Genomic DNA, 13,430 nt, shown 5'->3' on the forward strand with positions numbered 1-13,430 from the left:
CTGGAATTATGACTGCATGAAAACTGAGTACACTACTACAGAAAATGGTGCCAATTGTAGAAAACCTGGTGTATGATAGAGAATCAGTAAGCCTACACATTTTTAACTCCCACATCTTGTGATTTCTATGAATTATAAGGATTAGCATTGAGGTAACAGATCAGAATGTGCCAAAACTAAAGAGCTTGAGACAGTGTATCTAAATGGTGGCACACACTGAACCTGCCCTCCTCTTTTGGCTTCTGCTAGTTCTTGGAAGAGAGCACTATGCTGAAGTTGCTTTCTTTGGCAAAGTCTGCTCCTTCAACTTGATCTCCACCCTGTTTCTAGGAATTCAGCCCCTTTCAAGCCTGCCAGTCTGCAGAGCTGTGTGCTGTTTTTGGAAGAGCAGAATACAATTTTCTAATAAATTCTATGACATACTTGAATGAATTGCCAAAGTGTTCTATGAAACCTAAGTGCCACATAAATGATGGCAAAATAGGGCCTTTTACATGTAGCTTCTGCAATGGATTTTGTATGATTCATTTTTAGTCACATATTTGCATCATCAGCTTGCCAGTATTTCTATGATAACCTATTATTTTAGGCATTTATGATTTTCTCTATGTTCCCGACTGAATATTAGTAACAACGTTCACACTCTAGATACCTATATAAATTTGGGGGAATAATACTTAACACCAGTGACTAGCATTCCACAGAAGTGAAACTAATGTGTTCCTCTAATTACCTTTAATGAACGATTTAACTTACAGAACTAGTTACTGTTATGCATGGGTCCTAAGACGTTTTCAAAAGGAACCTAATTATGCATGTTAACGAGAAGTAGCACCAGTAACAGATATTTTCGCAGATGTTTCTACAATAAACACAATTCAAAGCCTTCCAAGTGAGAAGGTAAAAGATGCTTTTCTTACATGGAGCCGGTATTTTACCAGAGCGTATTCACTGAACGTTTTACTTAGAAAAGCAGCGCACTCACCACCTTTAGACACCCCCTATCTTCCCCAGTTTGTATTACCCGCAACACCGCCCCCCCTTGCCTGCAGTGTACATAAAGCTAACAGGAGGCGCTGTCCCTCTCCCAGATGAGTATCTCGGCGCCCGAGCAGAGCGCTGCAAGACTAGGCAACGGGCTTTGCACCATTAGGCCACACTAGGCCCGCCTGCCCTGCGTTACCCGCACGGTTCCACACAGCCCGCCCAACGAGGCCAGCTCAGCCTCCTCCCGGCGCACACGCACAGGAGGCACGTTCAAGGAGCCACCCCCCTCGCCGCTGAGTGGTTGTCGCTGTCACGTGGTGCGGCGCGGCGCGGGGGCGCTGGGCTGCTGCTGTTGCTGCGCCGCCACCGGAGAACGTGAGTGCTGTGGCGCGGAGGGGTGTGCGCGCCGCCGCCGCCGCAGCTGCCACTGCCACTGTAGCGGTTGCTGTGCCGCCCTCGCCGCTGCCTCCCGGAGGGCTCCGAAGTGTCCCGCCGCTGCTGCTCCCTCAGCCCGGCCCGGGGCGGCTCGGAAGGGCTTCGGCGGTGGTTGTCGTGGCATTGCGAGGTCGCTGGCCTGTGGGCTCCGCTCCGCCCCGCAGGGTGGGAGCCGGCAGTGAGGCGAGGCCCGGGCTTGGGTGTCGTGTCCGTCGAGCTGCCGCTCGCTTGTGCCCGGAGAGTGCCTGCGGTCCCAGACAAAACGCACTTCAGAGGTGCCTGGGCTGTGGTGGGCTTTCCCTGAAGGCTTTGGTTGACCGGAGCTGGCTTTTAGTAAGTTTCTCTCCTCCGAGCTTAGCTCGTTCCCCGCCGCTGAAAGCAGAGCGGTGGAGTGAAGTTTATGGGTGCTTGGAATAGCAGTGAGTTTCAGAAATCGCAGAATATCTAATATTTCACTTTTTTGACAGCTCTTAGGATTGCCCCCTGCCATCCCCTCTCTTCCCCTTTTCTTGAGAACTCTGCTCTTGCCAATGCTTTTGAGACGGTAGAAGGAAGCAGTGCCTGAAAAAGGTGACAGTTAAAACTGGCACAGATGTGGCAGTGCTGATGCCCAGGTTCCAAAACCGAGATACGATTGTCTTATCAGTCAGCTGCAGCAAATTAATTTTAAATGTAGCGACGCCTTAGTACGCACTGCTGCTCGTGACAGTTGGGTGGCTTCAACTTTTATTTACTGCCTTTTCCTACAGAGTATTTTTTACAGTTTGTGTAAATAATAAATTGAAAAAAAAAATCTTCCAGAATGATACGGCTTTCTTTCCTTGTTAGCATGATAGGGTGGTTTAAAGGCCGAATCCAAACCTGTAAATAACTATATCAAAGGAAAAGCAGTGTCAAATGTACTTAACCTATATTTGGTAAGCTTTCTTGTGCTTGTGTAAATACTGCGTTTAAGTAAGGCAAGTGTTTGTAAACTGTGTTTAAATGATAGTGGGGTCGGTTCAATTTCCTGAGATAGTGCAGTGATCTCCCTGGAGTTGCGTTTTGTTAATTGCAAAAGATTTGAGGTCTTGACAAAAACTAAAACTAACACTTGAGAGTATGTATTTGTGAATTGCTTCTGTATTTAACCAGTATTATTTGAAAAGCATTTAATTAGAAAGTAAGCTTCCTGTCCTTCAATTCTCCTACAAATTGCAGTCAAATTTTCACTCAAAGCAACAAACTAAGGAATGCTTAACTTTTAACAGCCCTTGTGCTTAACACTTCTGATGTGGAGTTAGGGGAGCATTTTTTTTTTTTTTTAAATTATGTCACAAGATTCTTGGTATAATTGAGGATGCTCTTCTGGTTTAAATACCCAGTTTTAGGGTTATGCAAGTGCAAATATTGCAGTCAAGCTTAAAAAAAAAATCCCCTCACTTCTGACCCTAATTAAAGTAGTTGAACATCTGTGCAGTTAAAATTCTGACTGTGGCCTTGTCTGGTCCACTGTTTTTCTGATGTATTTTTGTTATCTTAAACTGTGATATAACTATAAATAATTATTATTTTAATTCTCTGGTTTGAATTATGTGTAAATGTGTCCTATTTTTTTGAGAGGTAGTTACTAATGAGATGGGGATAGTAAAAATATTTATTAAACCTTTACATGTCTTTCCTTCCGCAGAACTGGAAAGGGAAGTCCATTATCTCTCCTCAAACTATTATGATAAAGTAATTATGACTGACTAGAGAGCTTCAGCAATAGCTGAAGCTTCAAAGAAAGAAATTAACTTTTGATACGTGCGTTTTTCTGTCTTGGTCGAAAGTCCTTTATCTGGTTATATGTGGCATATAAATTTAGAGGTAAACTGTCTCTGGGTTGCTTTTAGGTTTTCTAATAAAAAAAACCCTAAACCCAAGCCCCTGACATTGCTATAGTGGCTCCTGTGTGGAGCCACAGACTTTTTTTTTGTGGTTGTTTTTCAGTGGAGGAAAACCTTAGTAATTTCTAAGGAGAGTTACTAAAATATAGACCTTGATAGGTGTAAGTTATAAAAATCAGACTCATAGAATAGTTAAGGTTGGAAGGGACTTTAAAGATCATCTAGTTCCAACCCCCTGCCACAAGCAGGGACACCTTCCACTAGACCATGCTGCTCAAGGCCTTGAACACCTGCAGGGATGGAGCAGCCACATCTTCTTTGGGCAACCTGTGCCAGTGCCTCACCACCCTTATTGTAAATAAATTATTTCTTATATCCAATCCAAATTTATGCTTTTTAAAGCCATTCCACCTTGTACTATCTCCTGTCTTAGACTAAACTAAGTTAAATGATTTGACATTTGCAGCATAATTTTTTTATATGAAACTTATTTAAGCAAAACCTACTTCTTTTGACACTATATTCAGAATCGGCTTCTTGACTAGAATAAGCCATAATAGTGAAAAAGTTTTTTTTTATTAGGCTGTTGCCCTTCAGGAGCTGTTTGATATTGCATTATGAGGAGGCTGGTATGATCTTTGTCTCCAGAGGAGAAAACTTGTCGTGGTTTAAGCCCAGCCAGTAACTCAACCATGCAGCTCCTCGCTCACTCCCCCAGCTCGCAGAGGGATGGGGAGGAGAATCAAAAGAATGTAACCCCCACGAGTTGAGATAAGAACAGTCCAGTAACTAAGGTGTAACAAAACCCCGCTACTGCTACCACCAATAATAATAACGATAAGAGAAATAACAAGGGCAGAGAATACAACTGCTCACCACCCTCTGACCGATACCCAGTCCGACCTGAGTAGCAGTCTGGGCCTTCTGGGTAACTACCCTCAGCTTATATACTGGGCATGACGTGCTGTGATATGGAATACCCTTTGGCTAGTCTGGGTCAGGTGACCTGTCTCTGCTGCCTCCCTGCTTCCCTTCCTCACTGGCAAAGCATGAGACTGAGAAAGTGCTTGGTCAGAGTAAACATTACTTAGCAACAACTAAAAGCATCAGTGTTATCAGTGTTATTCCCAGGCTGAAAGTCAAAAGCACAGCACTGCACCAGCTATTAAGAATGAGAAAAATGACTGCTATAGCTGAACCCAGGACAAAATTGAAACACATATTGCTACTGCATGTATTACAAGTAAATCCTTTTTGCCATAGATTAGGCCTTCGTTTTGAGGCATGTGAATAAACCACAGTGCTTGCCTACTGAAGGTAATGGGGAAACTGAAAAATCAGGAAGGAATGAGTTTAGTGGTAGATTAGGCACATAATGAATATGTTTTCAGTAATTTTCTGGATTGTAATTGTTGATCTGAATTTTCACAAACTGAAGAGGTTTCGAAGACTGTTACATGAAATAATTTTTCTGCTATTGCTAATACAGTACTTTTTTTACCTTTAAGTTCTCCCATTTCTTTTTCTTATTGCAACTAGGGATCATTGGTTTTGTTCAGTTTCTAGCTACTGTAAATTTCCCATAACATGTTGTATCAGCCTGGGGGTCAAGCTGGTGTTTCAATAGCGTAATGTAATTTCTGCTATAAGTCTTCTAGTCCATGCTTAGTCAACTTTGTTGGCTTCAAGGGAAGTTCTGACAGAAATTGTGCAGGTGATTCTAGTTGTACATGGTAGTGTAATAGCTCCTTAGAACTCAAGGACTGTTTGGGCAATCGGAATGACTGCTCTGTTTAAAGCTTTCAAATTTATATCTCTCTGGGAGTGGTGGCCTAAGGACGCTTGTTGGTTCTAAGTGCTATGTCCTCACATGGCGTAAGGAGGTGTTGCCTGCTATGACTTCAGTGTCATTGTAGTCAACTGAAGAATTTAAAGACTTTGAATTAGAAGTGGATGCCATGTAGGAAATGAAGCAGGTGGATAACGTATAGTTGTATTAAGGACATTTTAGTGATCATGTTAGTAGTCTCAAATTATGACAGAGAATATAACTACTCTTTCCAATTATAAGCCTTACGGTCCAGTGGGTGCTCATTCTGATGTTCAGATTTGTATATTGAGCCTAATTAAATTTAAATATATGATAAACATATAAAGGAAGCTGATTTCTCTTTTGTGAAAGAAAACACAAGTCCAAGATTGACAGGGCTTCCAGTGGTATGGCAAGCCAAGTATTATAATGAAATAATTTAAATAACTGTATTTTAACTAAAGGATGGGCAGGTTGCAGCCATTAAGTATTTTTTGTTCAAATATCAGTAGTCAAACTAATAAGGCAGTTAAAACCTTAAATGGTTACTGTCTCAGGTTATCATACTCAAGATGTGTTGCAGAGTATGAGATTTGACCTGGTCCCTTCTGTTCTTTCCTACAAAAGCTATCCTGTTTGTTTTAAGATAAGGTGTCCAAAAGTATTCTTAGCATAAATTAACATATGTGTATTTGAATAGTAATTACCACACCCTTCAGAACACAATTCAGTTCTAAGTTGTTGTTAGCTTAAAAGCTTGTTTTGTTAAGGGCTTCTTTTTCATAGTACTTAATGTTTTATAGCTCTTTAACCCTCTTTTCAGCTTTCATGATGAAGCATACAGAAGAAACAGAACTTCCTTTGAAGAACACTTAAAATGTGGCATAATAAAAAAAAAAAAAAATATACTTTGACCTAGCCTTTTTTCCAGTCATTTTATGTTGGTATTTAACTTTGTTTTGTTTCCTTTCAGCAGGGTAGTTACTGACTTAATTTTTTGAAATGTTTGTATTACGCATGTATGACTTCTCATACAAAAGTCTGAAACATGTTTTTTTTTCAGTTTCAAGTTCAACATTCCTTTGTGAATGAAAGTGCATTATGCCCTTTAAAGGCACGTTTGATTAATCCCAAAGTCACTCATTTTAAAGTAATTGATTTTATAATTATGTCAGAACCTTGTCTTTTGTTATGAACTGTGTAATTGTCTGTATGTTTCAAAGCTTATTGTAACTGACAGCTTGAGGTTGACCTGCTCCTTGAATACATATTAATATAAGCAGGATAATTCATTATGTTTCAATTTTTTTCTTGTGTTTTTCTAATATTTGTTTTTGTTATGCTTTCCTTCCCCTCCCTTTTCCAGAGTTTGAGAGCAATGGTAAAAGGGTCACAGTTTGCTTCTGTTACAGCTATAGGAAAACACAGCATAACATTTAATTTGATGGTAAAAAGGGTGACAGTTTGCTTCTGCTTTTGCCCTAAAACCACTTTTTCTGTTTCAGTCTTGACTTGGATAAGTCTTTATACCTTGAGACTGAATCTTTATAGATGAGCAGTATGGACGTGTTAAGGTTTATGTGGGGTGTGAAGCGGTTTGTGCTCAAGATCTGATATTGAGATGTTTCAGATGTTTTTATTATGTTGGTCTAGTTCTAATCTGAACATGAGGCTGAATGCCTTTTTTTTTTTTCCTGGAGTGCACTGCATTCTTTCCTGGAATACATCTCCTGATCAGTTTAATCTGAGAAGAGACTAGTTTATGGACACTAAGGCCACTCCAGTTTCAGCCACGGTGAAGTCAGTGGGGGCAATGGAGAAATGCCCTTCAAAATCGTATTGGCATATTCCTCATCCAAACCGAAAGAGTAACCCTGGAATTTAATTTTTTCATTTTTTTTCATTTTTGTCAGTGAGGAGTTATACAATGCTAAAGGGCCTCCATTACAAATCATTTTTGTAAAGCAGTGAGAAGCAAGCCTTTTTAGAGGGAAGGAAGGTTGGTGACAGATGTCAAGATGAGGATGTGCCGTGCAGATAACAGCAGCATCTGTACATCACAGCTGTGTTCATGTCCTTGGTCGACATGAGATGTTAAATGTTTCCGTCTAGTCATAAAAAATCTCAGGAAAAACTAGGCTTAAGTCACAGTGTGACTATTGTTTTTGTTTTAGGAGGAGGGCAGTGTGCTAGATCTTGATTCACAGAAACCTCAATCAAAATTTCAGGGTAGCTCTGTCCATTTTGGGCGGAGCAAGGATACAGGGAGATTCTTTAACTTATTACAGCTATAAGAAAAGACAGTATAACATTTAATTTCAAGTGGTATTTACTGAAGTATTTATTACGTGAATTTTCAGTAATATGAAATCATAATATTTTATGGTTGCCAAGTGAGCAAGGGGGCTTATCGCAGTAAAAATAAAATTTAAATGTTTTGCACTTGATTAGTACAAAAGCAAACAAATTCTGAGGATGTTTAGTTCAGACATTTATCTTGAGTAGGTGACAAGAATGCAGACACGTGGCAGTCTAGATGCGAGACAAATGGCCATTTCAAGTCTGTTCTGGAAATTTGTACAGCTTGAAGTGGGTGGCATGTTTTCAAAAAAGAAAAAGGAATAAGTGCTTCATTGTCTTAAGCCTCACTGGACTTCTAATAAACAGAGTAGAGGCTGAGGAAGAATGTTCAAACAGTTGAAAGCTCTATACATTTTGAATTGCACTCCAGAAGGCTCTACAATAACTACTGTTTTCTTTCTTACATCTTTCCTTTATAATCACTTATGTGTCTTGGCTGACATTTTTGATTTCTCCCAATAATGGGAATGATTTATAATACATACCATTACTGTAAGCCTGGTGTAAGCCATTCCCAGTCATGTTATGTGGTTATTTTATGGATATATGCTGCATATGGGTTTCTTTCCCATAAAGTAAAAAGTAGCTGGAAATTAAAGAGTATCAACAGCAGGGGTGGAAGCGTTAAGAAGTAAGTCTGTAGTATTTGGCAAGTTAACAATGTGGTATGGTGAGAGTTTGGTGTTTCCACATAACTGTAAATGATGTAGACTTTTAAATTCTAACAGTTTTTTATGTCAACAGTTTTGTGGTGGAAAAAATGTTGTGTCAGTGGTATGAGAAAAGTCAGAGGTTTGGGCAGATGCATAGAAGACAACTTCGGGGATATTGGTATACCTGGTATGACAGCATGTATTATGGAAGAAGAGAAAGACATTGATTAATTTTTTTGTAATAAGTACTTTTTTTTTTTGTAACATTGATATTAAAAAGTCAAAGGCTGACAATGTTAATCGTAGAATCATAGAATGTTAGGGTTGGAATGGACCTTAAGATCATTTAGTTCCAAATGCCCTGCCATGGGCAGGGAATTATCATCATTATATTTTAATTATCATCTGCAACAATCAATTTATGCTTTAAGAGGTTTTAGCTCATTTGAAATTTGTAGGGACTACAGCTGTGGTCTCTGTATTTGAATTGTGAGGACTAGAAACTGTGTTTTAGAGGCACCTGTCTAGTTAGTTCTAGACCAGTTAGTCTAGGTGTTCAAGAGGCCTGGTATAAAGTGTGTTTCTGCTGTTTCCACTCTGTTTTGGGCACGACTTAGATGTTATGTGGCATAGGTCTGAGATTAGACCCTGTGGAAAAAAAAACCAACAGTGAATTTCCGTTTAATGTAGCAAGTACATTTACTTCTATTCTGAGCTATAGTTGTTTTGAGGATGATACCTTTTTCTTTGTTTTTTTTTTTTTTTCTTCTCGTAAAATACTGTAGTAAGCATAAATGCAATTGAGAGAGAAATCCAGACTAGAATAACGCTTTAAGAAGTGCCATTAATTATGTGTGTGAACTAGCATGGAAATATATGCTCCTCTCACTTGCATATAAGTGGAGGAGGTAGGCTGACCTCTAGCCTCTAGAGTCTTTGGTGTTGAACCTTGTGTTTTTTTCATAGTTCCTTTTGTTGTTACAGGATAACATTGTTCAGAGGTGACTTCCTTCTTTTCCATGTGTTCACTTAGTGTAGTCCTGGTTTTGGCTGAAATAGAGTTAATTTTCTTCCTGGTAGCTGGTACAGTGCTGTGTTTTGGCTTCAGTCTGAGAATAATGTTGATAACACGCCCATGTTGCAGTTTAGCACATTATCACCCAGCTGCTCCTGCTTAAATGTGGGATAATGAAGCCAATAGCCTGGAATTAGAGGGTAGGGAAGCCAAGCAGCTGGGTTCACATTCTGGGGAAGGAGGCACTGACAAGGTGATTGGAAAAGGGAGAGAATTCCTCAGCCTCTGAATGGAAACAGAGTAACTGGCAACCCAGAGGTAAACCCTTCTGGGCTGTCCCACTGTCAGGATATTGCTGCCCAGGTGCAGAACCTGGTGGTGAAGGTACACCATGTAGATGCCCACGGAAGAGTCTGGCCACTGAGGAATGTCGGAACAGCCAACAGGTGGATAAAGCTGCTAAGATGAAAGTGGCTCAGATGGACTTAGATTGGCAACATAAGGGTGTATTATTTTTAGCACGGTGGGCCCAGGACATCTCAAGCCATCAGGGAAAAGATGCAACATAATAGATGGGCTTGTGATAGAGGGGTGGACTTGTCCGTGAACACTGTTGCCTAGGATATTCATGAATGCAAAACATGCACTGCAGTTAAGCAAGCCAGTTTGCTTAGTCTGTATCCCAATGTTTGAAAGTTTTGAGAACTAAAAATTGTACTGGCCAAGTTGAGGGTAGCCCTCAGAAGCTTCTTGAAATTGTGTGTCTTCTGTCTTCTGCTGATGATTCCACACTAGAAACTCCATGACAAGCCTCTCTATTCTTCAATGCCGCTTTCTCCATCGTCTCTTTATAGACTTGCACAGTTTAGCTTGATGGCCTTTCTCATTTTCTGTCATAGTAACCCTATTTTTAGGTATATCTAGAACTTTTATAGTCCATTTTAATCCTGTTTTAGCTGGCATAAATAAGGTGGAGATTAATATATTGCTGTAACTGTCTGGATGCGCTGTTTGAGTGGACGACTGTTTTATGTGCTGTTCTTGTATGTGATATCCTCCCCAGTTTTTTCTCCATTGCATACTTTTAAACTAAACTTTGAATTACAGTCACTAGGAGAGCAATAAGAATTTTCAAAGCTTACATTTAGAAGTACACAGCTGTGTCTCTGTTACTTGTTGAAATTGTGACTTCTAATTTTCATTCTTGGCTCATATGGAACATTATGAAAGCTTTAGAAATGGTCATGAAATAGTTTCTACACATAGCAAAGATAGCCTGAAAACCAAAACCCTGAGAATTTTTATTTTCTTTACAAAAATTTAAAAAATTCTGATTGAATCAGGGTATTAATAAGAATATGTTTGGAACACCCAGGGGTTTTATAGATGATGCAAAGCCTGTCGAAGGACATGAAGGAGAAGTTGCAGGCTTTTTAACTCACAGTGCTTGTCTGGATTATCTCTATAAATACCTTTTATTTGTGTCTCATGCCAGGTTAAAAACTGTGTGGGTTTTTTTAATTTGAATTTTTGTTCTGATAAAAAAAAAAATCTCAGCTGATTACCTTGAAGAATGCACTGCGTTTAATAAAAAAAAAAAAGGCAGTGATGAGCTTGAAAACACCTCTGTGTATGTATAATAAAGCGGATATGGTTTTCTTTCTTTCAGGATTTCTGAAACTTGTATGGCTTTGGATTCAAACAAAAGGCTAGAAATTGGTGTAATCTTCATACTCCTTTGAATAAGAAGTAATAATGCAACGAAGGCAGGGAAGAGTCAATGCTGGACTGCTTTTGCTGCTTTATCAAATTTCTCAAGTTGGACTCCAGAACATTCCTTCTGTTACCCTTGGGGTACTTGCACTGAATATTTTTTTCTTTCTGAATCCTGTGAGACCACTGCCTGAAGTGTGTATCAGTGTAAATGAAGGCTTCTACAACAAGAACTGGCAGCGTTTACTACTTTCTCCTGTCCACCATGTAGATGATTGGCATTTATATTATAACATGATTTCCATGCTTTGGAAGGGAATAATGCTGGAAAAAAAACTTAAGAGCATGTGGTTTGCATACATAATTGTAGTATTTTCAGTGCTGATTGGAGTTGTCTATATGGCATTGGAATTCATGCTCGTGAAAATTCTGGATGATCCTTCATATGAAATGAATTGTGCTGTAGGTTTTTCAGGTAAGGCACATAGTTGATCCATTTTACATATGTAAAATATAGGTACTATATAACAACATTAGAATGTGGAAACTGGATAGGTGTACATTTGTTTACATGCATCTGGTTGTTATGCCAGTAAAGTTATCCTGGTTTTTAATTAAAAGCAGGTACTCTACTGTGTAATTGGGTAGTGTTGAGATCTCACTCTAAGATTTTTTTATTTTTTTTTTCACCAGATTAATCTCTAGTTTCTTACATAGCCAGATAGTAATTTACATGTCCCTTTCCTCAAACAAGTTACATTTAGTGTTACAATTATCCAGGTGATGCAGGTTTATGGCTTCCCATGCCTTATGGCAAAAGGGACTAAGATACTGAACAGCAGTGCTGGTAGATATTGGTTGTCTGCCAGATGGGGTCCCCATCCCATGCCTTATGAGAGACTCATGGCTGTGTGTGCATACGTGCTTTCTTGTTTATATTTGATCCTGGAATGACGACATTATTGTCACTGGATGAGTTAAGGGATTTTGCTAACCCTTGTTTTCTCCGGTGTTAGAAGGGAAGAGAAAGAAACCTTCTTAATGTGTTTATTCAGTCTGTCTATATTGATGTTCAACTCTGCTATCTTTTTCATGTCATCTTTTCCTTGTAGATTTTTCAAGCAAATGTGTGAGCTTTCTCTTGAGAGGAACTTTCTAAAAGAATCCTGAAAGTTCAAGTAAATTATGTGAATTCATTCTGCCATACCAGCTATTGCTTGCATAAAACAGATAAAACACTTGCAGTCAATGAGAAGTAAATAATCATTATTGTGATTAGAAGCATTTTATCTGCTTTTTTTTTCCCAGAAACAAATGATTCTGGAGATTATAAAAGATGATTTCCCATTCAGAATTTGGGCTTCATGTGTATCTTTGTTTTGTTCTCAGTAATGGCTTTTCTCAGCTCACAGAATATTTTTTTGAGTTCAAATAATTTTGTCAATTTTTTCAACTAGAACTTCTACTTGAATATTATGTTTGTATTATATGTTTAAAATCATGTTTTGAATACCTGAATAGGTACAGTAAGTAGGCATATTAAAAAGCAACTTAGAATTGGGTGTTATACAAATACATAATTTTTATCCTTGGGTTTAAGTTACTGAAAAGTACACTGGAGAAACAGTTTAGAACTGTAGTTGAGGCGTGCAACAGTGTGCTTAGTGGTCTGTGAAGCTACATGCTCTTCAGTTTCAGTATTTGTTTGCATAAATACTTGGGCATAAGTACTTTTTACATTATTTCTTCTATTTTGCAGGAGTCTTGTTTGCTTTGAAAGTTCTTAACAACCATTACAATCCTGGAAGAGTCAGCAGTGTCCTTGGATTGCGGATATCCAGTAAATATGCTTGTTGGGTGGAGCTGGTGGCTATTCATTTAATCTCCCCAGGGTAAGTGCATTTAATGTTTCAAAGTTAGGAGAAGAGATTTGGGCTATCTGAAGTAGTTTGAAATGTGTTATGAAGTATGTGTAGTATTAGCTGATATCCAAATGGAGCACTGGGGCTAAATCAAGTGTTAAGGTTATAGTCTGCATTTTTTTCCTAAACATCCTCTATTTTGAGCTAATTTAAAAATAAGGCACTTAAATACTGTGCCCAGAAAAAGGTATTACTCTTTGAAGGAAGATAACAAAAATTGGTGGACAAGGAAAAGCGACATGCGTTTTCAGTATAGTAACCAAACTAATATACTGTGATGACAAGGGCTTCATTGGCAAAACAGCATTCCACTGTTTGCTTGCTATTTCTGTCCTTACCCCTTCAGTCTATTTCTTGAAGTCTCTCCTCTAATTTTTGGTAAAGTTATCATCCAGTATTCTACAACTTGTAGTGGTTTCACTGTCCTTGCAGCATTGTTCATCCTCTCCCTCAATTTTCCCATGTCCTTATTGCTGCTAGCACAGTTCACCTGCGCCTACCTCTTTGAGAACAGTGTCTGTCTTCATTGGCAGATGATTTATGGAGTTCTAGTTGCAAATCAGTAATTTTCTTGTATAATATTTAGTAACTGTTCATCACATTGGAGACCATATGTGAAGTACAAACACCGAACTTGGAAGCTACCAAATAGCAATTCATATACAA

At 39.0% G+C, this 13,430-nt stretch overlaps 1 protein-coding gene across 4 annotated transcripts in view; it reads left to right on the forward strand.

Annotated features, from left to right (window-relative positions):
• Nucleotides 1-1,343: 1,343 nt before the first annotated feature.
• The window catches only part of RHBDD1 (rhomboid domain containing 1), a 44,426-nt gene continuing 32,339 nt past the window's right edge, over nucleotides 1,344-13,430 (forward strand). For 2 of the 4 annotated variants that reach the window (XM_057417143.1, XM_057417142.1), the window contains exons 1-3: nucleotides 1,918-1,992; nucleotides 10,799-11,317; nucleotides 12,602-12,734. In XM_057417143.1, the coding sequence (XP_057273126.1) occupies nucleotides 10,885-11,317; nucleotides 12,602-12,734 (566 nt within the window). In that variant the 5' untranslated portion in view covers nucleotides 1,918-1,992; nucleotides 10,799-10,884. Of the gene's footprint in view, nucleotides 1,363-1,917; nucleotides 1,993-9,745; nucleotides 9,890-10,798; nucleotides 11,318-12,601; nucleotides 12,735-13,430 lie in introns of those variants that run through there. The other 2 variants (XM_057417139.1, XM_057417140.1) reach the window with 2 other exon arrangements.

This window comes from Pezoporus wallicus, unplaced genomic scaffold (assembly GCF_028554395.1).
Source record: "Pezoporus wallicus isolate ANWC-B61680 ecotype Strahan unplaced genomic scaffold, APGP_CSIRO_Pwel_v1 contig_360, whole genome shotgun sequence".
In the NCBI taxonomy this organism is placed as follows: Eukaryota; Metazoa; Chordata; class Aves; order Psittaciformes; family Psittacidae; genus Pezoporus; species Pezoporus wallicus.